We start from the raw sequence: 27,517 nt of genomic DNA, 5'->3' as shown, positions 1-27,517 counted from the left end.
GGCTCACTAAATACTGAAGGCAGTGAATTGTCAGTCTATAGGTGCCTTGACTCTTATCTGAATAAATTTCTATCCCTTCTTGTACCAAGTTCTCAGTTGAACAACCTCATTGTCTCTTGTAGTCCTTAGTGGTGCTGACTAAACATAGCCTCCTTACAGAAAAGAACATAGATGTGCCTCGCTTGCTAAGCTGTCCTGTAGTATTCTGGGGAAGATTTTTAAAGGCTTGAGTAACATTTCAGTACCTTATAAGATGGAACAACCCTGGAAAAAGCAAATTTTGTACCTTTGGACTAAAATCTTGATAACCTGTCCATGGCATTTATTTTTCTCTAATGAACTGTTCAAGATTGAATAAAACTGAAGCAGACTAAGCAAAGTGATGGCAGCAATAGTCTTGGAACAAGGCTTGGCACACTTTATGACCAGCTGTTTCTGACTTACCAAACTGATTTCAAGCACAGAGGTTTTAACCTCTTCAAAGGTTTATTAAAACAATACTCAAACTTTAACATTCTAGAATCATGAACACTGGCTGAATCTTCAAGGTTAAGTTGCACAAAAGGTATTGAAGTCTTGGTTTGTAGCCTTTTTAAGGAACATTGGTTGACTACTGGATCAACTTGTTTCTTAGGATGATCTTGCTTAGAAACTATTTCTTGGTGACCTACAATTTCCTCTCCCCAGCTCCATATAATTGAAGTAGGTCAACCTGCTGCTGGAAACCAGCCCTTTGTAAAGAAAGCTGTTGATGTGTTTTTCCCTCCTGAGGCTCAGACGGACTTCCCTGTGGCAATGCAGGTAAGGTGTCCAAGACTGTACACTGAACAGGTTGCAAGCTGCTCCAAGTTGGCCAATATAGACATGTATAACAGCATTTCCCATCCTCTTGTGTCATATACATCCACACACTTCTATCACCTCTAAGTAGATGACCTGTGGTATCTTGGTTCAAGAAGGTGAATTCACTTTGGGTCATGTTTTCAGTGGTGATGCCACTTATGTAGATTTGCACATAGATGACTGAATTCCCCCTGAAGAGTGTTGGGTTTTCTTCCGTTTGTATTCTCTAGAGACTAGAAATTTTGGGTCACAAGAACAAAAACTTGGACCAAGACATGAACTGACTTCAAACACAGACTTCTGGCTAAAACTGTAGTCCATTTAGAAAATATTCCCTTTTTTATGAACTATCTTGAGTCCTTAAGCTAAATAGTACTAATCTTCCCTATAAACGGTGACTTCACTATTGCTTTATAGATGTTACTTCCATCCGTCATGCATTCATTCTTCCATAAAAGAACCAATACTAGAAGCATAACTCTCTCCCAGCGAGGTAAGAGTAGAAAGTGGTTGGTTAGAAATTAAGTTAATGAGGCCAGCAAAGAATACTTTATTAACCTGGTCAGAACACAATAAGTAAAGAGATATATGCAATTAGAGATTTGATAGGTGCACAATGATGTACTCAAATAACAAATATGCTTCTGTCCTTCACCTTTAGATTTTTCTAGGTGGCATTAAATAGCTCTACTCCTTAATGAATACAATTCTCACTTGGTTTTTAGTTCTCATAATGAACTTGCTTAAGGAGAGTTGAATTCACCTCTTAACTGTCTCTGAACATATGTAGTTTGCACTACAAGTTGTAGTAATCTGATACAGTGCAAAAGGGCTAACATCTTTGGCTCGATTGTGGAATTGCTAGCTAGTGTGGTACTCCAACTTTAGAAGAAGATCTTGTTTAATTTCAGGTGACTAGCTATATTGAGCAATTTGATTGATCTGATCTTGGGTAACCATAGTCAAGAACTGCCTCTTTGCCTGGAGGATCAGTAGACTTAAGACTTCTGCAAGAATTTGTATACTGCGGACTCCTACTTGAGGCTTTTAGTAATAAAGCAACTCCACTCCACTGCTTTAACTCCTCTAACATGTAATGTCTAATGAGGTGCATAACTTTACAATTAAACTGAAATATTTAGGCTTAAGGTTAGTTGCTTTTTCTAGCTATTCAAATCTGGCTGGCATGCCTAGAAGAGAAAATGTAGCACTAGTTTTCATGTTAACTGAAGCTCTTAGTGCAATAAAGCTTGCATAAAATCCTAGCTTAGCCATCTCTTTGGTGTGCCAGAACCTTAACTTCTGCCTTGGAGGTGGATGTCTTCTACATTCCACTATATAACTGCAGACTCTGGAAATGATGAACACAATTGTTACACTCCTTCCCTGCAAGCTGAGAACTCCCAGCTACATATTTTCCTTCTCACTACACTGTTTGGAAGAATATTCTCCTGCTACATAGCAGTGGATCTCAACTTCCAGTCTGCAGACCAGTGCTGGTCCATTGGCTGCTGGGCCACACCCATGCCTCGAGTGGCTTGGTGGGACTCTGCAGCAAGGCCCATTCTGCCCAGAAACATCCCTTCTCCCTGTGACTAGCACTACATTTAGCTTCCCTGCATGATGCTGCTTTCATATAGGGGATGCCACCCAAGCCCAGGGGCAGGAGGGCTCCCAAAGGCTGCAGCATGGCAGGCTGCTTGCTATGACCCAGTATCAGGGGCTCCGAGAGCCTGGGCTAGTATTTAGCCCTTGCAGCAGCTGCTCATGGTTGCTCGGGGCTAGACTCTAGGCTAGATCGCAGAGTCAGTCTCTGTCTTGGGGCATTCAGTGCTTGGAGGGGCAGGTAAGAGACCCCTCTCCCTCCTCTTGGAGGATCCCCCTTTCCCCTCCAGCAGTGCCTTGGGGCTGCAGTGGGAGGGTTTGGCCCTGGGCTAGTCGCAGCAGAGCTGACTGACTGCATGTCCAGGGCCTAGGGAAGCTTCCACCAGCTCTCAGCATGTACAGGGAGCCAGCCCTGAGGTTGGGAGAAGAGGGGTAGGAGGGAGCTGAAGAGAGGTAAAGGCAGATAAAGGGGGTTATGGGGGGGAACAGGGATGTGTGAAGAAGATGCAGGAGGAGGATGAGAAGGAACTGAACAGAGGTTGGGATGGGATTCAGGGGAGACTTATGGGGTGATGGGAGTAACTCTAAAGTGGGCTACAGGGAGGGACAAGGGGGATGCAGGAGAGAAGGCTGGAAGCAAGAGCAGCCTGACTGGGGAAGGGAGACACACAGGGCAGGAATTGTACAGAAGGAGATGGGCAAAATAGAATGGCAGCTCCCCCACCCCATGGAGTAGGAGAGGTCAGGAAGAGGGCAGAGCTGACTGGTAACTTGAGGGCACCGGCTCCTATACCCCAACCACATTTCCTTTTCTAAAGAGAATTCCCTCAACCATGTGGGTGCTCCTTCCTAGGTCCCTCTTTGACACCAGTCACTCCTAAGGGAAGGGCTGCCCCACCCAGTAGCCAGAGGAATTTTTCCTGTGAATTTGTCTTTTAGTGTTGTACCTACCTACAAATTCTGATCCACTACAACATGTATTGTGTACATACAGATCACATGTTAATTTTAAGACTTAGAATGTAAAGTACCATAATCAATATGCAAATAAAATTACCAGTCCACCAAAAGTTTGAATGGGTTTGCCAGTCTAAAGCAGTCTTTCTCAATCAGTGGTAAGAGTACCCCTGCAGGTACTCGTAAGTCTGTGGAGTATGTCAGCACAACTGAAACTTGGAGAACTGAATTTGTATTAAGTTTTAGTGTTTTGTTGTACTTTTTACACCCAAAAATGTCATTGCCTGCCCAGCTATGATTAAGTTGTTTAAACAAATGTGGTGCAATGGTGGGGGGGGGAGGGGAAGCTGTCAGAAAACTGTAGGTGCTGGGGGTATTTTTTTAATAGGTACTTTATATAAAAGGTTGGAACCACTGCTATACAGCACTGCCTCAGGCTACAAGAAACCTGTACTTTCATAGCTCATTGACATTAGTCAGATGTTCCTAATTGTGTCTTTTTTTTAAGATTGGAGCCAAGCATGGCGTTAGCTACCTGATCACTAAGTATGGATACATTCACATGTATGACTTGGAATCTGGAGTGTGTATTTACATGAACCGTATTAGTGCTGACACAATCTTTGTAACTGCTCCTCATGAACCTTCCTCTGGCATTATTGGTGTGAATAAAAAAGGACAGGTAAATGGAGTTATCTTGCTCTTGAGCTTAAACTTTGAACGGAGTATGGGAATACTGTACTGACTTCTGCATAGAAAATAGCATTATCTAATCAAAGTTCTACACCCTACTTAAGATAATTATTCTTTGGGATATTGTAAAGATCTCAGCTCTGTGTATTCTCTATTACTACAGAGCCATACTGCACATGCATGGCAGTGTAAATCAGGAGAACAATCTTCAAATGCAGGAGGGAACATTCTGTTCCTCAACTCCTTACTGAACTTGTGAGAACTGCTCTCCCACTTGTGGGTTTGTTTTTATAAGGGAACTGAAGTGCATATGGAATGCAACTTGAGTTTCTCATGGCTGGTTCTTTAGCATTCTGTGAACACAATGGCAGGCTTCTCTATCGACACTATTTCTTGAAGTGATTTGGTAGTAACTTTTGAACCTTCCTTATTTTAATATGATAAATGGCAAGGCAACTTAGTATGATCTAATTTTCTATATATGTATTATATGTAGTCCAAATACCGTCAATTTATTATCACAATTCAAGTGGCTTGGCATGCCAATTTGCAACACAAGCATGTACTTGGCATGGAAAAGTTCCTTTGAGGAAAGCGTGCCAATTGTAGCTCTGAGAATATACATTCTTGACTTAGGATGTGACACTTTCCTTCTCTAAATCCTAGAGGCAATATTCCACCTGAAACTCTTATAAATACTACTTTGCTGCTATAGTGGTGTTTGTATTTGTTGCTTGTCTGTCTTAATAGATCCTATAACAACCCATACAGCCTAAATCAAGAAGTCAGCAAGTTTCAAATTATAGTATCTAGTGCATTTTACTAGAGCTCTCGGCCTCACTGATGGGCACTGTACAAAACAGAACTCACTGGCTCTCTCAAAGAGCTTATTTAGCTTTAAAAGGAAAAACAAAACTTCATTTCTCGCTACTTGATCTAATGTGATGAAACTGCCCTCAATTATAAGCTTGCCTTTCAGATGGTGAGTAGACAAGCTGAGTTCTAGTCCCAAAAAGTGCCAGTAGAAGAAACAGCTTTATTTAATGTATTGATGAGCTTCTTGGATTCTTAATTCTCTTGCTTTATTATTTTGAGCAGCTGTTTTTCAGCAGGATTCTCTTAAGGTTCTCTTGTTCGTTCCAGGTATTGTCAGTTTGTGTTGAAGAAGATAACATTGTGAATTATGCTACTAATGTTCTCCAGAATCCAGACCTGGGTCTGCGTATGGCTATTCGCAGTAACTTGGCTGGGGCAGAGGAGTTGTTTGCTAGAAAGTTCAATACACTCTTTGCACAAGGAAGTTATGGAGAAGCTGCTAAAGTAGCAGCATCTGCACCAAAGGTTAGTGTTTCCAAAATGAAGACTAAGGATTAAAGGTGATGCTCATGACAGAAGAATAACAGCATATGTGGAAAATCTTGACAAAATATTGGTTACTAGTGCAAATAAATACCCAACTAACTGCCACTTAGTCAAATGTGTGAGTTTACATCAAGACAATTTGGTTAATTGCTACAGATGTTTCTGTTGTAGATCTAGCTTGTAGCTGACTGCACACAGTGAATAGCTAAATTCTCTGCTGGGCATAGCATACAGAGGAGTACAATAAAAAAGCTGCTCTCAGTTGGCTCAAACTGACTATAAATCATAAGTACCTAAGACACCAGCATGTTTTCAGTGGCTACTACATAAGTAGCATGGGTGCAGAAAAAAGAAAGGTTATTCAGATGGATGTATCTGAAACCACTTACTTTAAAAAAAAACTTGGGTCTTTTCCTCTCCTGGTATCTTCCAGGGAATCCTTCGTACCAGTGATACTATCAGAAAGTTCCAGAGTGTGCCAGCACAGCCTGGGCAGGCCTCTCCTTTACTGCAGTACTTTGGTATCTTGCTTGACCAAGGACAACTTAACAAATTTGAATCATTAGAACTCTGCCGTCCTGTCTTGCAACAAGGACGCAAGCAGCTCCTGGAAAAATGGCTGAAGGAAGATAAGGTAGGCAGATGGTTTAGTTAAACATAATGCTTCAGTCTTGTGCCAGTAGACTGCTATATATTTGTGTACTTAGATTTACTGCTTGGTTCATGTCAGCTATCTCTGTTCTGCCTGATCATCAAATGCTACTTCTGATTTCAGCTGGAATGCTCTGAGGAGCTAGGCGATCTGGTGAAGACAGCTGACCCAACCCTGGCACTCAGTGTTTACCTTCGTGCTAATGTGCCAAACAAAGTCATTCAGTGCTTTGCAGAAACTGGTCAGTTTCAGAAAATAGTGCTTTATGCGAAAAAGGTAAATGTTTTAGTTAAAAGTGAAAGATTATGTAATAGCTCTTTACTGTTAGACCCCCCCCATAGGCATCTCTGCAGTGCTCTATTCTGTATAACTGCATTAGCTTAGCCCACAAAGAACATGTTCCAAAACTGAGTCCATTGTCTTAGATCAGCCATATAATGGAGATGGAACTTGAAAGAATTTTTTCTTACCTAACTTAAACTTTGGATGGCAGTCTCTAAAACACTTCCTGCAAACGAGTTTCTGCAAATGCCCCTATCTCTACACTTGTTCATCCCTGTTGGAAACGTAAGACTGGTGCAAACTTTTAAAATCCTATATCTTAATTATCAGTATATAAACAGTCCCATCCCAAATTGAAAATGAGTTTAAAGTCTAGTATTACCAGAATGCTGCCTAGTCATAAATGTTTACAGCAGGTGTCACTGAACTATAAGAATTTACTAGTTTTGATTAGATTTACTGAATTTTACAAGGAGCTCTGACTAATGACATTTTGTAACATTCTAGGTTGGCTACACACCAGACTGGATCTTCTTGTTGAGAAGTGTGATGAGAGTCAGCCCAGAACAAGGCCTTCAGTTCTCTCAGATGCTGGTGCAGGATGAAGAGCCACTGGCTAATATTAACCAGGTAGAAACTTGCAACTGATAATGACTTCGTTGAGTGGACATGGAGTCTGAGGACATAGCTTATAGTGTGTTTGTAAAATAAAAGTTCAATTCAGTGAATTTTGCTATACTCCTAGTATTTGAACTAGCTTGATTGGGTTGGCCCATGGGTTTACAGGCAGTATTACTGACACTAATCTAGTATGCTATTGATTTGCTACCCCAACAACCTATACTCGGTTCTGAAGCTGAGTTCTGACCTAGTTTACATCTTCAGTTTTTTTTATTGTAAAACGGGTACTTGAAACTAAGCCTTTTTTCTCTTTAGGAGACAGTCCTTGACTGACTTAGTAATCTGTTTCTCCAAACTCTAAGGCTAAAATTTGTTTCATTTACTGGTTTATCAAATGCTTGTTTGAAGCATACTGAAATGGCTTGCCATCAAAATCAGACACTATCAATTCAGATTTCCACTTCAAAATGAAATAAACACTTGACAATACTAGAGGTAAAATATAAAGTAGAGACAAGACTACTGCAAAAGTACAATGCTGGAAGCTTTAAAAGTTCTTAAATTGGTTACATTAATCAGCTACAGCACCAAAGTCATTTTATGATACATACAAGACTCGTGACTTGTAGTCAAATTGTATAGGAACTCGGTGTAGTCAAATGACCTGCATACTGTTCACTTCAGATCGTAGATGTATTCATGGAGAACAGTCTCATTCAGCAATGCACTTCCTTCTTGTTGGATGCTTTGAAGAATAATCGCCCTGCTGAAGGACACCTTCAGACACGTCTGCTGGAAATGAATCTAATTCATGCCCCCCAGGTAAGATTCCTCAGCCTAATCTCCTTAATTTTTAAACATTCCTTTACCCTGATGGTTCTCAAACTTTTTTGGCCAAGGCCCACCTTGCTTAATACAAACCTTTCAGTGGACCACCAGTTGTGTTGTGATTAAATTGAATTTCCATTAGCTAAACAGATGAAGCACTTAACTCTTTCATGTTAACTTCATTTAAAATGAAGTTAAATTTATGTCAATACAAGGTTTTAATGGGTTTTTTCTTTGACAGGAGTGGGGAATATTTTTTTTTTGGTTTGGGGCCCACTGACTCAAGTCAGTTGGACCTTGAGTGAGAAGTAAAACTCCTCCAAAAACCCACAACCCTCACTGATGTGGCCCCCAACTAAGACACCTTGCTCCTCCAGTGCTCTAGCCCCATGGGGCAGGGGGAAGGGACAGGGAGGATTGAGGTTCAGGGCTTCCCATAGGCCAGATTTACTCTTCTGGGGTTCCAGTGTTAGTGGAGTGTGGTGGACCTCCTTAGGCTCTGGGGTGGGGACAAATTAGGGGTTCAGTGTGCGAGACAGGGCTGCCAGTGAGTGGAATGGGGGTGCAGGATATGGGTGGGAGGTGAGGTGCAGGAAGGAGTGAGGTCTAGGTGAGAGGTAGGGTGCAGAAGCAGGCTGAGAGTAGGGTGTCTGGCTGGGTGGAGAGCAAGATCAAGGGAGGGTGCAGTGTGTACCCAGGAAGGAGGGTGTAGGAAGCAGGGTGTGGGGGGAGAATGCAGGCTTGTGGATCGGGGAGCGCAGGGGGGTTTGGGCATGAGGGGGATGCTTATCTGGCTTCGTGCCCCCAATGTTCTCATTGGTGGGCCAAAGGGGGCAGCTTCCTCTAGTGTTGGAGTAGGAATCCAGAACTGGTGCTCCAGTCCTTATGTCTGCACGGTGACAGCAAGACTGGAGTGGCAGCAGGGGCACTCCACTGTGGGGGAGCTGAGATCAAGCTACCGACAACACTTTAAGATCCACTGCTTTTTATCTTGCTTGAAAAATAAGTGTCCTTAGAATGCCAGCTATTTAAAAAAATTGCTTTTGTTGGTGGTAGTCTCTAGCTATTCTCCTAGTTTGGACAAATGATTACAGTAGTTCCTATGCATTCACCTCTTCAGTCTGCATAAAATCACTTCACTGTAAGGGTGTTCAAGTAAACCATGTGGTGGGGAAGTGTAATGTAGCTGACTTGATAGTTACTAATGAGGTCTTTTCCCAGAAGCTCATTATATTTCCTTGCATACTGTTACATCTTAACCTGTAGATAGAAACTGGAAGCTTAAAGTTTAACTAACTGTATCCTTAGGTTGCAGATGCCATCCTTGGAAATCAAATGTTTACACACTATGATCGTGCTCACATCGCTCAGTTATGTGAAAAGGCAGGCTTGCTACAAAGAGCATTGGAACACTACACTGATCTCTATGATATAAAGCGTGCTGTTGTTCACACTCATCTCTTGAATCCTGAGGTAAGCTGAAGCTTATTTTGTGCGTTAGCAGTAACTACATTTCTCCTGCTATTACTTACTTTAAAAACTTTCCCTCAAAGGGAACTGGTGTATGAAAAGTAACTCAGCAAGTACATGTAATTCCCTAGGCCAGTGGCTCTCAACCAGAGGTACATGTACACCTAGAAGTATGCAAATCTTCCTTGAGGGTACATTAAATCATTTAAAGCTGTGCTTTCCAACACTAGCCGCATGTGACTATTTGGCCAATTGAGTATGGGTATTTTGCTATAGCAGTAGCCACTATAGTGGCTATTACTTCAGAAAGTTGCCAGATGTCACACCAGGCTACATAAGTAGTAGAAAACTCAGTGTAAACTAAAATGTCCTGCAGACAATGGCTTGCTAATACTGCGTTTTGAACTATACAATGAAATGAAAGGACACTATTTGCATTCTAGTTCATTTTAGAATACTATATTGGCAGGGCTCAAATTCTGGAAACCCTACTTGCCAGACAAAAGGGACTTGCCACCCTCCCCCCTAAAAGTGTTTTTTAATAGCATAAATTCCTAATAACAGTAATTACTAATAAGTTATTAATAAATATCACCCATGTTATTAATAAATATCTTATAAACCTCTATCTTCCCCTCTGCTGCCATGTCTCCTCCCCTTGCTCCATCTCCCCTGGTGCCTGCTGCCCCAACCCCTCACACTCCCCTGCTGCCCTTCTCACTGCCCTCAGCCTTCCTGAGACCTGCCCCCCTCCACCAGCCCTTCTCTCTCCCCTGTGCCCACTCCTCCTCCAGTAGCCCTACTCTGATCATGCGAGCTACCCCTTCTCATCCCCTCTCCTAACACCTCCCTCTAGAAACCTGCCCTGCCTCTCTTCTCTGGTGCTGGTCCCTCCCCTGCAGGTGTCTGCCCTTCTGTTTCACCCCCAGAATCCCCTGGCACCTGCACTTCCCCCGCCCCCTCTAATCTTTTTTCCTGGTGCCCACCCCCTTACCCGCCTCTGCCCCCATTCCCCTCATACTCATGTGCCCTCTCACATGACTTGCTCCGTCCCTGCCTTCGTCATGTCCCCACCCCTTCTTTCTAGCCTTCTCCAAGCACCTCCCCTTCCAACCCCCAGTGCCCTTACCCTCTCCCCTCCCACTGACACCTCCCCTCCTGCCCTTTACCTTGTCTTCACTTGGCCCCCTGGCATTTCTCTCCTGCACCCCTGTCACTTGGTGCCTTCCCCTTTCTTCTTTTTCTCCTGACCTCCTCCACTCCCCTCCCCGCAGTTAAGTCCAGCCCAGCCCTTTCCCCTCCCCCAGGGCCAGCTCTAGGTTTTTTGCTGCCCCAAGCAAAACATTTTTGGCTGCTCCCCCCTTTTGTTGTCCTTTACACATTTGCATTTTGCAATTTTTTTGTTTTCACTCTTTGTCCTGACATTTTAGCCCTGTAAATAGCAAATAGCTTTTTTTTTTTTTAAATAAAAGGCAAAGGCGCTTCAAGTGAACTCCCCCCCTTTGACTCACTGCTGAATCACAGCAGCCTTTTCCCTGCCCTGTCCAGCCCTTCCTTATGGACAAGTACCCCATCACTCCTGACCCACAGGGGAAATAGGGTGCAGGTAGCAGTGGAGGCATGGGGAATGGGACGTGGGGAACGGGAGGGGTAGAGGAATCAGGGCCTAGGGGCAGTACAGGGAATGGGCAGCACAATGGGGGTCAGGGATCAGAGGGGAGCAGGGTGCAAGGGCGGTACAGAGCCAGAGTCACAGGGAAGAGGGAGGGGAGGGCAGGGGATCCGGGGAGCAGGGGCGGTGTGGGAATGGGCAGTGTGGGGCAGGTGAAGCAAGCCGGGTGGTTGGCTGGGAGCGGTCTCCCACTGGCGAGGGGGTTGGGGCCATGGCAGGACTGGAGTTGGCAGGGCAGGGCAGGTCCTGGCTGTGCTGCAGCCAGCTCCTGGGGCCACGCAGCAAGAGCCGAACTGTTGTGGCCCTTTAAAATCAGCCGGGCCATGTCATGCCAGCATCCTGGCATCTGCCAGCATTCCGTCCTCTGGCTAGTGCCCCACCTCCTTGCACTGGAGCTGCACACAGGCAGCCCAGCACTGGGAATCCATGCGCTTCCCCCTTCCTGGCGGTGCTCTGCTCCTCCGCCCGGCTGGTGGATTGGATGGGACCACGCCGCCTGTAGTGCGGGCTTTGGCCAGCCCGCCCCTGCACTCGCCAGCTGATAAAATCTACTCGACACGGGCAAGTGCATTTGTCAAGCCCTGTATATTGGTCATTTTTAATAATAGTGTGGTGTGACACTTTAGCTCTTCTGATTTTGTAAGTGTTTTGGTGAGGTGAAATATGGGGATACAGAAGACCAACAAATCAGGTTCCTGAAAGGGGTACGGTAGCCTGGAAAGGCTGAGAGCCATTTAGTGGTGTAAGCAACTAGCCGACAAGCGTATGCATATTGAATAGCCAACTAGTGACTCTGCTAGTTGCTTCCCCACCCCATCTATCTTGCTGCTTCGGATAGAGGCAGCAAGGGAGGAGAACAGGAGCCCATGCTGGGGGAGTCAGCTTAACCCTTTCCCCTCAGCATTTCCACAGCACTGCCTTCCCCTGTGTTGCTGCCTCTCAGTGGCAGCAGCCAGGAGAGGGGAGGCAGTTGGAAAGCAGGAGGCACCCATGGCCAGTCCAGGATATTGCAAACAGGCTACTGGAGCCAGCATGCACCAGGACTGAGCAAACTCAGTTCAGTCCCTGCTTGTGCCAGTCAGGAACCACTGTGGCTCTTACTACATTTAAAATGCAGAACCACAGCAGTCCCAGATCTTCCCTGGCTCATACTAGTCAGCCCTACCCCATCTCCCTGCTGCAGTTCTGTAATTTAAATTTAGTTCCTGGCAGGGGGAGGAGGTTAGTTCTTGGACAGGCACGAACTGGTATAGAATGCCTTCCTTTATTGACTACTTGATTAGTCATTTACCCCCCTCTTTAGTTGCTAGTCATGATTCTAAACTTGAAATAAGTTTCTTTGCAGCTCAAATGCTTCCCTAAGGAAGCTAATTCTTGCCCACAATAGGTATCACATTGTTTCAAACAATCCTAGAGTGTCGTCATGAACTATGGCTCATGGGTTGCAGCATCCATGTTGCTATCAGTGTTCCGGAGGGTTAAAAGCAGCTCATGTCATTCCTGACTACTTCCATGTGACTTGGTCTCCTCTTGCAGACCTCACAATTGGAAATACTTACATTCTGCATTGTTGGATATGTAACTACTTCACCTGTTGTATTTGAGTGATTGTATACAACCATTAAAACCATTTTAATTTCTGTTCTTAGTGGCTTGTAAACTACTTTGGGTCTCTGTCGGTTGAGGACTCTGTGGAATGTCTGCGTGCAATGCTGTCTTCCAACATTCGACAAAACCTACAGCTCTGTGTGCAAGTAGCTTCTAAATACCATGAGCAGCTTGGCACCCAGTCTCTTGTGGAGCTTTTTGAATCTTTCAAAAGTTATGAAGGTGAGGTGCTCTCATGGTCTTCAGTGCTTGCTGTCCCTCTTTAAAAGGCAGCCAGCTTACAACAAACAAAAGGAAGTTTTTCTTCACTCAGCATAAAGTCAGCCTGTGGAACTCCTTGCCAGAGGATGTGGTGAAGTCTAGGACTTCTAACAGGGTTCAAAAAAGAGCTAGATTCAATCAATGGCTATTAGCCAGGATGGGTAGGAATGGTATCCCTTGCCTCTTTCTCTGGTGGTGGGTGTAGGGGAACGATCATGTCTTCCTTCCTCTGGGGCATCTGGTATTAGCCACTGTCGGCAGATAGGATACTGGGCTAGATGGACCTTTGGTCTGACCCAATATGGACATTCTTGTGAGTGGCATACTAGTACCATGCTACTTTCCAAGTGAAAGGCAGGAGATTTACTATAGACTGGTGCTTAAATAACTGCATCTTCTGCAAAAAGTCTTGGGTGGAGGAGGGCAAGCATATACATCGCTAATCTTACCTTTTGCTTCCTTCCTGATACTGAATCAAAGCAAGTAATTTCTCCAACTATGCAATAAATTCAACTCTAAATGTTCAAAGCTTATAAGCACCATCTGCTTCTTTCTAGGACTATTTTATTTCCTCGGTTCTATTGTGAACTTCAGCCAGGATCCAGATGTCCACTTTAAATATATCCAGGCAGCCTGCAAGACTGGTCAGATTAAGGAGGTTGAAAGGATTTGCCGTGAGAGTAACTGCTATAACCCAGAACGGGTGAAGAATTTTCTGAAGGTATTTTTCCCAACTGTTGGCTAGAATAGTAACTGGAAAGGAACAAAATATGAACTAAAAGTTTCTTGAGATCAAGGAATTTTACAGTGCTTACAGAATAAGTGAAAATACAAGAGATATATTGGACTTCAAGGAGTACCAAACTCTCTAGCATGTTCCACACAGTAATGAGGTGATAAATATTTAGTCAGTATGGTTGTGAGAAATAGGTGGGCTCTAGCTTGTAACTTTGTATTATTGTAGGCTTGGGCACTAGATGCTGTAAAAGCTCATCTAACTCACTTTAGAAGAATGATGAACTATGAGTCTGAAAGGGGCATGCCTGGTATAGTCATTGTAGTAATAAGACCGCATTTACTGTAAAGTAGCATGCATATTGTCTTGGACTGTTATGGGTCACATCTGTGACCCAATTTTGGTTTGGTATAAAAATTTATTTAGACTTTAAACTGTTCTATTAACTCCCATATTGGTTGCTGAATCTGTGTAATAGCCTAATTCTCTCCATTGGAAACATACAAATGTAATACTTGAAGAAACCTCCAGTGGTCCTCTAGTTCAGACCACCCACACATACATTTAGTGAGACCGGATGGTCCCTTGGCATTTTTGCCTAGTCTGTGGAATCCCGATCAGTGGAAGCTCCAAAACAAACTCTTGGTAGCCTATTCCAGTGCTTACATATTTGTATAGCTTAAACTTTCCAGTTTTCCCTTGTTGCAGACTCCACTAAACTCAAGGTAAGATCAGAAGTAGATAAGGAGAACCATTTGCTCACAGAACCATTATAAAGTGGCCATTTTGGCATCTTTAGACTGTTAAAGGTACCCCTCTTTTTTCTCCCCCTTCCCCCCGCTCAAGATTACACATGGCCAGGGTTTTTAGCCTTTTGATATAGGTGGCTTTTTAAAAGACATCTGACCAAATTTTTGTAGCTTTCCTTTGGAGTCTCCAATTTGTCCAGATTTCCCTAAGTTCTGTACCCACTACAGAACACTGTTCTCTAGCCCAGATGTTACTAGTGCCAAGTAGAGCAGGACAACTTCACACCTTGAATATACCCCAGAATTGCATTAGTTGCCTGGAGCTGCATCAGTTCAGTGGTTCTCAATTTTTTTGTATTTTATAGACCACTTAAATTGTTGAGGATTGGAACAGACCTACTGAATCTTTCCAAATTTCAGGCTTTTACTAGTCATTCTGTAAGAATGGATGGGGGACACATGGTGGGAGGGCATATGAAGTTTCTATAACTTAGCCTAGATGCACATCCTTTCTTGCTCGAAATTTGGCTTCAAGATTCTTATCTTAGTTTAAGGGATTCTGGGAATTTGAAATCCTTTTAACGGGACCTGACTCTCAAAGTGCTGAGTGTTCACTCTCAGCAAAACCTCTTATGATAGATATCCAAGCACATCGAAAATGCTAGTCACTACTTCAAAAAAAACTTGTCCTTAAAAGCAGAAGTACAGTTACTTAGGTACATTTAAAATAGAATACAATGGGCTTTTAAATCCTGAAGGATGAGCCTGCATTTTTGAATCAAGTTGAAATAAGCATTTTTCTGAATAATAGCCTTTTGTCTCTTTGATCTGTGCATTATTTGAAGAGATTAACCCTTCTGCTTTTCTTCAATTTTCCCTCCTCTCCAATGTATAGGAGGCCAAGCTCACAGACCAGCTTCCTTTGATCATTGTTTGTGACAGGTTTGACTTTGTTCATGACCTGGTTCTCTATTTGTACCGCAATAACCTCCAGAAGTACATTGAGATCTACGTTCAGAAGGTAAAATATCTCTAAGGAATAAATCTATTGTCCAGCATGTATAATCTACTGGGAACTTTGGCTTACCTGAGGCTCTGCTGTAACTCTGAAGTTTAGACTCCCTAGCAATCTAAACATTATTGGATAACCAAGCAGAATGAAATCTTGATGTTTCAATCAAATGTTGTCCAATTCATCAAAAAGAGAGCCAACTATAATAGCTTCTGCATTGCTATAGCAATGTAGACTGATTACTCTGTATCAGAGTGCTGCTTCCCCAGCACTTACACTGGGGAAATTTGTCACTTGCATGTTAAGTTTTAGTTGGTTGTGGGACAGAAGGGGGGTCACTTGGGTAACTTACAATTTCAGTTCTTGTAGATGTTGACACTCAGTTTAGTGAGGGGTTAACTGTACTTACTGAGACTGATTTAAGAACATGTTTTAGATAACTAGTTTGGTTCCCTAAATTTCAAAACATTAAAGAATCCATTCAGTTGTGGGATAGTCAAACCATTCTTATGCTGGTTTATTCTAGGTGAATCCAAGCCGTATACCAGCAGTAATTGGAGGGCTTCTTGATGTAGATTGTTCTGAAGATGTAATTAAGAACTTGATCATGGTGGTTAGAGGCCAGTTCTCAACTGACGAATTGGTAGCTGAAGTGGAAAAAAGAAATAGGTAAGAATAGAGATTACGAAGGTCCATATAAATAGCCTTTTCATTTGCCTACAATAAAAGGCTTCCCCTTGGCATACAGGAATTGCATTCATTACTCTTTCAAAATGGGACTGATTTGGGGAAAAGTAAAAATTATGAAAGGAACTTAATGTGGTGGTTGGTCAGTGAGGCAATTTCCTTGAGTAAACAAAGGAATCTTGACAGTTTCAAGAACACCTGCCTATGGAATAGGAGAGCATAACTATCACATGCATTGATGATGAATCAGACCACGTATTGCAATCTTCTGATCCTAAGACTAGCTTATTCTTCCATTCATGAATATAGGAATATTATTCTTAAGTAATGGAAGGAAAACAAGCTCTTTATCTTGTGTCAAAACACTAGACATTACAATAGCTACTATATGCAAGTATACAGATAGCAATCAGAATAAGAATGTGCAAGTGTATATAATACAGTGACTCTGATCAGCCTCCTAGAACAGAAGTGGAGAAGGGAGACAAACTGTGGAGAAGTGAATACAGTAGGTGAGCCTAAAGCCAACTGAATGACTTGTATTTGCTGCATTTTTCTATAATTAGTGGGACCAGGAGACAAATAGAGTATGACATGCACTAGCTTAAAATCTGACTTTGAGCCTGGTGGACAACGCTAGCTAGAATTTGCTAAGTCATCTTGTTTTGAAAACTCAACTATTTCTACAATACTGTTGGTATGGAATCCATGGAGTATCCTATGACTTGAAGCCTAAACCATTCTCCTATTAAACCTTGCCATTCTTATGAATTTTGGAAATATTATTTTCAGTAGGGTAAGATAGGAACATATTTAAGATAAGGATAGCATTTATCAGGTAAATGGAGAAGGCCTAGTAGGTAGTCATTCACCCAAAAGTCCAGTAGCTAAGTTTGTATAATGTAAATTCACTTGCTACCACTTAATTTTGTTCTCTAGGTTCCCCTATTCTAAACTAGGAGTTAAACCTACTCTGTACGTGTGTACCATATATAGCTGCTTTTCTCTGACTGGGCTTTCCCAGAACAGCCCCTTTTAACATCAGTTTTCAAATTCATGTATGGCATATTCCACATGCCATACTCAACTTGTACTCCATTGAACATTTTAATGTGAACTGAGGGACTTCCTGTGCATAGATCTGTTTTCTGTTCTCAGACACTGCTTTAATCAGATTTTAAACTAAACAAGCTTTACTGATGCTCAGTGTGTATTGGAAGCAATGTCTTCATTTGAGCTATGACTTCAATCTCTCCTTTCAGTCCTTTCTATGAAGTTTTTGGCTTTATGCATTTGGAGTTTTAAACCTTCAAAAAACTAGCATGTGTGCATGCCTTTCAACAGCGAAAAGCATAAGTGCACTTTAAATTTTAAATGGGTTTATTTTGTAGATTAGTCAGGGTGGCTTTCAGCTAAGAATCATTTGGTCCAAAAGACCAATATGCTGAGACCACAGCCTTTCTGTGGAACAATCTTAACCTTAAAGCTTTCTGGCACTTCCCTCAAGCTATGCCTTGTGTCCTAGGGAACAATTGAAGTTAAACTTTCTCTAAATGTGCTATTTGTCTGCAAACTTAACACTTATTTAATTCTCTCTCCTCCCCTCCCCCTCTTTCCAGGCTTAAGTTGCTGCTACCATGGCTGGAATCTAGAATTCATGAAGGTTGTGAAGAACCTGCCACTCACAATGCTTTGGCTAAAATCTACATTGACAGTAATAATAATCCTGAGCGGTTTCTCCGGGAGAACCCATACTACAACAGCTGTGTTGTAGGCAAATACTGTGAAAAAAGGGACCCTCATTTGGCCTGTGTTGCTTATGAGAGGGGACAATGTGACCTCGAGCTCATCAAGGTTAGCAAACTTGTTTTATAGAGAACAGCAAATATTTGGCAATGTTAGAGTGGTGATGGTGTCAAATGTCAATATTGGTGTAACCAAGTAGAACACTGGCTGAGTTCTACATGATTTTCCCTAACCAAATCTCCTAGCTTCAATGGGATTTTATTTGGGATACATATTAGAATAGCCCTAGGGAATATAGTAGTGTTAGAACCCACAGTAGAAAGTACCAACTACAGATAGAGAAGGGCCTTTGAACATAGTTGACTTGACTACTTGTAACCATAGATAGGTTGTCCTGGGTTCCAAATCCCAAATAAGAATGGACTCCCTCTACCATTGTGCAGAGCCACCATGGGGGTGGGGAAGTTTGAACTCTGGTACCCTTGGTTTCTCCTTTACCAGGATGCTCTGCAAAGGGCTTTTGCCTCACAACAGCTAAACTTTCTATCCCCAACAATTGAAGGCTCTGCTCTGAATGCAAGTCCTCTCCTTGGTGAACTGGAGTCTTACTCTAGCCACCTGTTATGTGTGCAGCTCACTGCTGTGGGAATTCACTAGAAATGATGTGTAATCCTTAACTACTCTTGTGTACATACTCAACTCCTATAAAGAGGGTACTAGGCTATAGATGCACTAACATGAGACTGCTCTTGTCAGACTCTAGTTTGAGCCACTTTAATTATAATAGTTGGTGTCTAAGTCGAGGCATTCTAACATTAAGTGCTAACGTTGGTACTGAGTCTAAAATTAAGCAGAAATTGTAAGGAGGCTTGGGCTCTAGGCTAGTTACGTAAGCAACTAGTCAACTATCCAATAATGCTTATTGGATCATTGACTAGCGATTCAACTAGTTGCTTTCCCCCCTCTTGCTGCCTCTGTCAGGCAGCAAGCGGGGGGAAGAGTAGGAGCTGGTGCTGGGGAGAGCTGATTCGTTTCTCCTCTCCTCTCCCCTCCCTCCCCCAGCACAGTCTCTGCAGAGTGGGCCAGGAGACGTAGAGGCACAGTGGAAACTGTGTGAGCAGGGATTGAAGTTCTGCTGCGATTCTGCTTTTGAAGTGTACAAGAACCCCACTGGGGCTCTTGTACATTTCAGAGGCTCAGGTGTGACAGGGAGCACAGGGCCAGTCCCATACTGGCACTGCATTCCCTTCTGGGCTTATGCTTCTGATCTGTAGCAAGAGCCCTGCCAAGCTCTGCCTATAGTTCAGAGGCAGAGGTGCCCTAACCTACTTGTCAATGGGATTTCTATCAACAGTTAGCACCTTAGCGTAGGGCTGTTAATTAATCTATTAAAATGACTTGGAGGGAGGGGCAGGGCAGAGAACACACACCTTGTCCGTTCAGGTTGTCACTGAAATCATAGGTGTGCGCACAGGGTGTGCCGGGTGTGTCCAGGCACACCTTAATGTCTCCGTCCAGCTAGGGGCTGCTGGAGGAGGAGAGGAATTCGTGACAGGGCACCGCAAACCCTCACTTTAAATTCCCCACGGCCATATATGGGGCACTGTGGGGCAGAGCGCACATGCTCAGGGTGCTAAAACACCACGCAACAGGTGAGAGGGGAGACACCTGGCTGTGTTGTGATGTCACAGCTCGGGACTTTCAAACCGTGCAGCCCAGCTCCACAAGCAGCTGAGGCCCTACTACAAATGCCAGCCAGCCCAAGCCATTTTTGCACTCCAGGCCCCGCAGCGCTGCCCCTTATGCACCCAAGGGCGCCCCCGCCCGGCCCAGCAGCACCATGTGGCCCCCCCTGAGGCACCTCCTCCCCCCCTCCCCACCCAGCAGCACTGCAGCAACCCCTGAGGCACCCCGGGGATGCCCCTGCCCAGTCTGGCAGCACTGCATGGCATGCCCCCCCCAGTGCCCTGAGTGTGCCCCAGCTAGGCCCTGGCCGGGCTGTAGCTTGGGACAGCTCTGACTCCAGCCCTGTGAATTGGAAGGCAGAAGCCAAAAGTAAAGGGGGGGGGGGGGGGAAGAGGAAGGGGTGGGAGAGGAAGGGGATTGTGCTGAAGTGAGGGGGCAGGTCAGGAGAAAGGGGAAAGTGCTAAGGGACAGGGTAGAGGAGAGGCAAATGCCAGGGGGCCAAATGGAGACAATGAGGAAAAGGGCAGGAGGGGAGGTGTCAGTGGGGGGGGGGGGACAGGGTGATGCTGGGAGAGGAGAGGGTAAGGGCTGGAGGGGAGAAGAGGGTGCTGGGAGAAGGCTTGAAAGAAGGGGTGGGCATGAGAGAGGCAGGGATGGAGCAAGGCATGTGTGAGGGCATGAGGGGAATGGGAGCAGAGGGTGATGAGGGGCTGGCCATCAGGAAAAGGGCAGTGAGGGAATGAGGAGGCACCAGGAGGGTGCAGGGATAGGGGAAGGTGCAGGTGCCAGGCAGGAGCAGCCCTAGATGAGCTGCCAGCAACTGGTGCCTTAGGCGAAATGTGTGATTGGCACCCCCCACCTCCAAAGCCCTCAGTGGCCGTTTATCTTGGCACCCTAGGCAACTGCTTAATTCGCCTGTATTGACGGGCTGCCACTGATGCCAGGGGATTCTGGGGGTGAAGCAGAAGGGCAGTGGCCTGCAAGGGAGGGACCAGCACCAGAGGAGAGAGGCAGGGCAGGTGTGTAGAGGGAGGTGTTAGAAGAGGGGATGAGGAGGGGTAGCTCACATGATCAGAGTGGGGCTATTGGAGTAGGCACAGAGGGGAGAGAAGGGCTGGTGGAGGGGGCAGGTTGCAGAAGGGCTGAGAGCAGTGAGAAGGGTAGGAGTCAGGACAGCAGAGGAGGGTGAGGGGTTGGCGAGGCAACAGGCACAAGGGGAGCTGATGGAGCAAGGGGAAGTGATATGGCAGCAGAGGGAAAAGGTAGAGGTTTGAGACTTATTAACTTGGGTGCCACAGTGACACATCCAAACAAGCCACATGAACTCAGTATTGGTGCACAACACAACTCATTCTGCTCATGGGAGGAAACTCTTAGAGGGAACACTTCCCCCAGCCTCTCCACCCCAAGTTAATGTCACACACATTGGGGTAATGCAACTGCAGGATAGTTGCATGAGGGGAGTTTGGGGGGAGGGCAAGCTAATCCCTATTGGTAGAAGGATAATGGGAAAAGTCCTTATGGGGAGGGGAGGGGCGTCACACAACACCTTTTGGTCATGTGTCCATCTTGCTCAGTGTTACTTCCAGAGGTGTGGCCAGTAGGGATCAGGGGTGTGGCTAATGGGGGTCAAAGTACATTTTTAAAAAATTCTTTGGATGCACACCCTAATGAATGTGCTGTGCATGGCCCATGGATAAAATATAACCAAAAGTTATGCTGAGTCTCGACTCACTGTGCAATCAAGATAAGTAGAAAAAATTCATATACATTCATTATGGGAACTAACTTCTCTGCTGTGCCACTGATAAGCTTCTGCACAATGTTTCAATTAGGCAAAACTGGTTCCATAACTAAGCTTTTAAGTAACTGTTTGGGGTACAATCTGTGAAATTTTAAAATGTACAAAATAAACTTTCTGGTGCTGCTTTTTTGACACTTAAGTCTTTGACAGTGAAGCTGAATGAAAGATTCAGATAACTGACATAAATTTCCTTCACTCCAAAATAAATCTTTCAGATCTGAAATTTGTTAGAAGCCTGTGTACCTTGTGGCTTGAGACAGATGTAGACATGCTATGCCAACTTTTTATGGTAAAAGAAAGAAGCTTTGCATAAGATTCTGTCTGCCATGAGTCTTTTAGATTAGAATGTGGGTAAGAATCGCCCACATCACACAGTGCCCCAGACTAGTCGTTTTTTAATAATACTACTTGAGTATGGCTTTTTGGCACTGAATCAGACTTGGGTGATATCTCATTCTCAGTGTTCCCTAACAATACATGTATTCATGGGGTTTTGGGTTTTTAGGTTTGCAATGAGAACTCCTTGTTCAAGAGTGAAGCTCGTTACTTGGTACGCAGGAAGGACCCAGAACTTTGGGCAAATGTCCTTGAGGAAAACAGTCCATTCAGACGACAGCTCATTGATCAGGTATTGTAGAGTAATTGGCTCTATACATTGAAATTGTTTGTGCAGTGTCTTCTGACCGTAGAATCCATCCTTCTGCCCTCTTAAAATACTGCTGCCTGCCTATCAACCCATCTATTTAATTGTCTATCTTCTGTATAGTGTCCAGATGGCTTCATCTGGGACAAGTCTAGTAGAATCCAGTTGTCTGGTCTCTAATACCTGCCATAAAAGTATTGCAACTTGAATTTTATTTGGTATCCTTTAAAACTAAGGGAGACTGCTAGTGCAGTAGTACAGTGCTGTGATGCCAAGCACACATTCTGGCAAATCAGTATTTCAAAGCCACCTATTGAACAGACTGAAAGAAAGCTTTGGTTGCCAGAATCTTCGGACGCAAAGTTGCAGTGTAGGTTTCGCTTAATGTTTCAGAACCTTTGTGGGGTTCCTGACTTAGTGCCCACTTCAGAGGGCTGATAATTTCAACATAAACAAGGTTAAGACCAAGGAAAAACCCTCTCAACTACTTCCAAATGTCTTAAATTAGGTTGTCCAGACAGCCTTATCAGAGACACAGGATCCTGAAGAAGTGTCTGTTACTGTGAAAGCTTTCATGACTGCTGATCTACCCAATGAACTAATTGAACTTCTTGAGAAGATTGTCTTGGACAACTCTGTGTTCAGTGAACATAGGTAGGTGGAAGATGGTACCCATTCTGTTTGGAAGAAATAGAAAAGTATGTGTTGTGGCTCTTATGCAACCCTCTAACCCTCTGAAATACCAGACTCTGCTATCTATAGGCTATCTTTAAGTGGATATACTCTTTTGTACAAAATTAAATCTAGCAGCATTAGGTGATGTGTTCTGCTAAAGGTGAGTAGCCACTGCAGTGATTAAAATCTTGAATACCATAACTTGAATCTTCACTTGACTACAACTGAAGTCATATGGCCAGTATATTAATGCAAAGGAATGCAGAAACTTCTGTTCCAGTGAATTGAAGTGTAAAAAGTAACAATCTTATTGTACTGCTTTTGATGGCTATAAAAATGTGCTAGTCTATTGTCAAAAACTTGCTTCAAACCTTAATTTTGGACTTCACTGTAGGGATATAATAGTGTAGTCTATTAGCATTAACCTATAAGCTTTTTCTTTAGACTACACACATTTTCTCCCCCTCCCCCCCCCCCCCCCCCCCCGGTAAATTTTTTTTAGCAGGCCGGGCCAGCAACGAACCTACTCCTGCTGTGGATCTGCATTTAAAGTGTATTAGGAGCCATTCCAAGAGGACAGACAGACAGACCCACCCACCCAGACAGGGGCTGCTGCCACCCCACACTGCTGCATCTAAGGCAGCAGCATGGGGCAACAGGCAGCCTGTCTGTAAGGGGAGCTGGTTTTTAAATTGACTCCCCTCAAACCAGCACCTGCCTGGCACCCCGTGCTGCTGCCTCTTATAGAAGCAGCAGCACAGTGGTAGAGGACTCCTCGGAAGTGTAGCTGAAGCGCACTGGCTGCCAGCCACGCCTCTGGCTATACTAGAATAGCTGACTGACTAATAAGAATTCATGAGGTTAATTGACTATTCAATTAACTGATATTTAACATCCCTACTTCACTGCCTGTTAGTGGCATTTTAGGTCTAGTAGTAGGTAGCACGTACTGCTTCTCAAATGCCAATTGTTATCCTCTTTCTGTTCATAGGAATCTCCAGAATCTACTAATCTTGACTGCTATTAAAGCTGACCGCACTCGTGTAATGGAGTATATCAATCGTCTGGATAACTATGATGCCCCTGATATTGCAAATATAGCTATCAGCAATGAGCTATATGAAGAAGCCTTTGCTATCTTCAGGAAATTTGATGTTAATACTTCTGCAATACAGGTGAGGTGCAGTCATGGCTACCAGCTCATGGTTCCTACTGGGTGTTACCTGTCACTTCCACTTGTACATTCAAACTGTAAAGCTAACTCTTGAATGACTAGTAGATTTCTCCAGAAGTTAAATTTACATGTAGATAAAACTGCAGTAGGACATTCAGTATTTCCATGCATGTTCTATGGCAAAAGTCCCTCCTCTTCCCAGCCAACATTCAAGAGCTTGAGAAGACAAATCACACATCTAAATATAATTAACATAATTGGTCATTCAAATTAAGTAATTCAGACACCAATCTCTCCGGAGTTTCTGTGAGTTTAAACTTTAATCAGTGTTGTCTTTGTCCCAAGGAGATTCTACCTCTAGGTAAGATGAACACATTTTTCACTCTGAGGTAAATGTGCTTGAAAGAGCTGCTCTAAATCCAAAACGTGGTTGCATGCTTTTGTGTCAATATGAGTAACCCTTGCTGGTCATCCTCAAATAGAGGAAGAGCTCTAGGCATTTAAAGATTAAGTATAACATTGCAGACCTTTATACTTGACACATTCTTTTCTCACATTATAGGTTCTGATAGAGCACATAGGCAACCTGGACCGTGCCTATGAATTTGCAGAGAGATGTAACGAACCAGCTGTATGGAGTCAGCTGGCCAGAGCACAGCTCCAGAAGGACTTGGTGAAGGAAGCCATCGACTCTTATATCAAGGCAGATGATCCCTCTGCTTACATGGAAGTTGTCCAAGCTGCTAGTAAAAACAGTAAGCTTAAGGCCTCATCAGTTCTGTAGCTGGGCATCACTTTAATGAAAACAATGGTTTACTCTAATGTTCTCTGGGGAATCTTTAAAAGTATAACAGTGGGTAGGAAGACTGAGCCAGATTAATAAAGAAGTTCAGGCAAAATAAGTTATTGTCCCCAATGACTAACGTATGGAATTTTCAGATCTAGTCTTTCAACATCCGTTGTGATTTCCCTGACTTAAATTCTCAAATTACTACATAAAATGAGAGCGATAAATACTGATTGCATGCATTCTGGAGTAATCGTGATCCAGAAGAATTGCATGAATGGATTTGATCCACTCCAGAATTGGTAGCTACTTCATTTCACTTTGCTGACTTCATGTCTAGTCCCAGCAAGGCACTGTGGCTCTTCATCTTCGGCAGTGTAACTCATTCCTTAGTTATCTAAGCTATGTTTTAGAGGACAGCCAGTTGGAAGTGATTCAGAATCAAAGGAGTGGAATAGGAAATTTATGTCTCTTTTCCCTCTGTTCAAGATAACTGGGAGGATCTGGTTAAATTCTTGCAAATGGCCAGAAAAAAGGCCAGAGAGTCCTACGTAGAGACTGAACTTATCTTTGCTTTGGCAAAAACCAACCGCCTTTCAGAGCTGGAAGAGTTTGTCAGTGGCCCTAACAATGCTCACATTCAGCAGGTACGTCCTGTGTTTATAATAAAATAGGAAGGGCCTTTACAAACACCCTCCTCAGGTCAGAAATTTCCTGACTCTCAAAACAGGACAAGCTTTCACATTTTGCTCACATTGCCCCATTCCTGCCCTCATCACTCCAACTCGGTTTATCCTGGTTTTTATCTCTAGGTTGGAGATCGCTGCTATGAGGAAGGAATGTATGATGCAGCAAAGCTACTCTACAACAATGTATCTAACTTTGCCCGCCTGGCATCTACCTTGGTGCATCTTGGAGAGTACCAGGCAGCAGTAGACAGTGGCCGCAAAGCCAACAGTACCAGGACTTGGAAGGAGGTAATGAATCTTGCCTCATTTTAATCCACTAGAATCCATTTTCTAATGCATGGTACTGCTTACAGAGAACATAGGTGCTTCTCTCAAATGTCAAATTTACAGTATTTAATGCTGGTATCTTAGCCCTAGATAAGTTTGTGGAATACTAGACCTGTAGTACTGACTTGCTATGTTTCCATTACTAGGTATCACATCAAGGTACTCACGTTTTCCCAATACTACTCTTCCATAAGACTTATTTCTTAGTTGCCATGTTTTGCAATCACAAATAGAAGGCTTCACAAGAGCAGTCTATACAAGATACGATGCATACTTTGGAAGTCAGAGCTCAATAGCCATTTTAGAACCTTTGTTTTAAATGGGATAATGGAACATGACTAATTCTACTGAATTGATACATCTTCCAGTCTAACTTCAAGTGCCTTGACTTATTTAACCTATGTCTGATAGTATCTTTGTTTTATGTATAGAAGGAATCTTTTTACTCTTACAGTTCCCAGTTCACTTAGGATAATGTGGTGCAGTAGTCTGGGTGTCGAATGTGAGTGACTAAAATCATCCCCTTTCTTACAGGTGTGCTTTGCCTGTGTGGATGGAAAGGAGTTTCGCCTGGCGCAGATATGTGGTTTGCACATAGTAATCCATGCAGATGAACTTGAAGAGCTGATTAGCTATTATCAGGTTAGATTGTTTTAATCCAAAGGTGTAATTGCCTGCTTCCTGTTCATAGGGTTTGCTAATGAGCCTTAAAATCTGAGATGGCAGCAACTACACACTCCACAGTGATATGGTAACGGTTGGCATTCCCAGAACTTCAACAAATCCTTCGAGGATTTATTTTAAAACCACTAAAGCTTAACTTCTACAAAGCTTCCTTAGCTTTGGAACTTTTTTGGAGGGATTGGAAACTTAAACAATAGTGTGGGGAGGTGAGGGGGGGAAGGAAGTCTTATGGGTAACTGACTTACTGCAGACAAAGCAATAGTAATTTTTTCCCTTTAAGTGCTGGTCTTACCAAGCGTGGAAGGTTTTTATTTTAGATTTTTAAACGTAGCTAGGTTTAAAAGGGAGAGCATCTTTGTACAATGGAATAAATAAGAGGGCTGGTATTTCCCATAATGCTCAGCCTTGAAACTTCTGTCTGAAACTAGCTCTCCATTGGCAAAAAAAAAGTCTTGCAAGAGAAGCAAGTCTAACTACATGAATTTCACAGCTGCAGTTGACATCTTGCATTTTCCCCCAATGGGATGTCAACAGAAGGAATGTTCCCATTGACTTCCCTTGCTCCTTGCAACAGTGAGGAGTACTGGCACCAACGCCTTCAATATTCAGTTTAGCAGGTCTTTACTAGACCTGCTAAATCAAATCCCACAGGATTGTTAGGAGCATCAATCCCAAACTGAGATACAGCCTCAGTGATTTGAAGCTTTATGTCTGTTCATGCTATGCTGTCCTCTACTGTGCTATGGAAACTTTGCTATGGAAACTTTGAAAAGGTATGTTAAGTCAGTTATGTTGGCCACTTCCATCTCAGGATCGTGGCTACTTTGAAGAATTGATTGCCCTCTTGGAAGCTGCTTTGGGCCTGGAACGTGCGCACATGGGAATGTTCACAGAACTTGCCATCTTGTACTCCAAATTCAAACCTCAGAAGATGAGGGAACACTTGGAGCTCTTCTGGTCCAGAGTCAACATTCCAAAGGTAGGAATCTGCTGTATTAAACTCTTAAATAGCTAGGCAAGTGAGCAACATGCAATTCGTGATTTATCCTTTTTGCCTATACCCAGGTGCTCAGAGCTGCAGAACAAGCTCACCTCTGGGGAGAACTGGTCTTCCTTTATGATAAGTACGAAGAGTATGACAATGCAATAATTACAATGATGAACCATCCCACTGATGCTTGGAAAGAAGGGCAATTCAAAGACATAATTGCCAAGGTAATCAGACTACGATCTAATTACTGGACCCAGTTAACTTTTTTGTGAA

At 43.6% G+C, this 27,517-nt stretch overlaps 1 protein-coding gene and 1 long non-coding RNA gene across 5 annotated transcripts in view; one reads left to right on the top strand and one right to left on the bottom strand.

The window, feature by feature from the left end:
* Positions 1-27,517, top strand: part of CLTCL1 (clathrin heavy chain like 1) — a 56,391-nt gene that overhangs the window by 17,568 nt on the left and 11,306 nt on the right. For all 4 annotated transcript variants that reach the window (XM_075898237.2, XM_075898239.2, XM_075898240.2 and 1 more), the window contains exons 5-26: positions 688-801; positions 3,914-4,087; positions 5,242-5,439; positions 5,894-6,094; positions 6,236-6,388; positions 6,902-7,024; positions 7,700-7,837; positions 9,152-9,316; positions 12,635-12,815; positions 13,412-13,575; positions 15,235-15,360; positions 15,878-16,020; positions 17,658-17,892; positions 21,780-21,902; positions 22,426-22,571; positions 23,584-23,767; positions 24,329-24,521; positions 25,043-25,200; positions 25,366-25,530; positions 26,104-26,211; positions 27,065-27,232; positions 27,319-27,468. In XM_075898237.2, the coding sequence (XP_075754352.1) occupies positions 688-801; positions 3,914-4,087; positions 5,242-5,439; positions 5,894-6,094; positions 6,236-6,388; positions 6,902-7,024; positions 7,700-7,837; positions 9,152-9,316; positions 12,635-12,815; positions 13,412-13,575; positions 15,235-15,360; positions 15,878-16,020; positions 17,658-17,892; positions 21,780-21,902; positions 22,426-22,571; positions 23,584-23,767; positions 24,329-24,521; positions 25,043-25,200; positions 25,366-25,530; positions 26,104-26,211; positions 27,065-27,232; positions 27,319-27,468 (3,510 nt within the window). The remainder of the gene's footprint in view (positions 1-687; positions 802-3,913; positions 4,088-5,241; positions 5,440-5,893; positions 6,095-6,235; positions 6,389-6,901; positions 7,025-7,699; positions 7,838-9,151; positions 9,317-12,634; positions 12,816-13,411; positions 13,576-15,234; positions 15,361-15,877; positions 16,021-17,657; positions 17,893-21,779; positions 21,903-22,425; positions 22,572-23,583; positions 23,768-24,328; positions 24,522-25,042; positions 25,201-25,365; positions 25,531-26,103; positions 26,212-27,064; positions 27,233-27,318; positions 27,469-27,517) is intronic.
* Positions 15,837-27,517, bottom strand: part of LOC142818481 (uncharacterized) — a 36,314-nt gene continuing 24,633 nt past the window's right edge. Inside the window, exon 3 of the long non-coding RNA XR_012895969.2 lies at positions 15,837-15,998. This is a non-coding gene — a long non-coding RNA (uncharacterized LOC142818481). The remainder of the gene's footprint in view (positions 15,999-27,517) is intronic.

This window comes from Pelodiscus sinensis, chromosome Z (assembly GCF_052426305.1).
Source record: "Pelodiscus sinensis isolate ZL-2025 chromosome Z, ASM5242630v1, whole genome shotgun sequence".
NCBI lineage: Eukaryota > Metazoa > Chordata > Testudines > Trionychidae > Pelodiscus > Pelodiscus sinensis.
The sequence above is the reverse complement of the archived record's forward strand: the minus strand, read 5'-3'. Positions and strand labels throughout refer to the sequence as shown.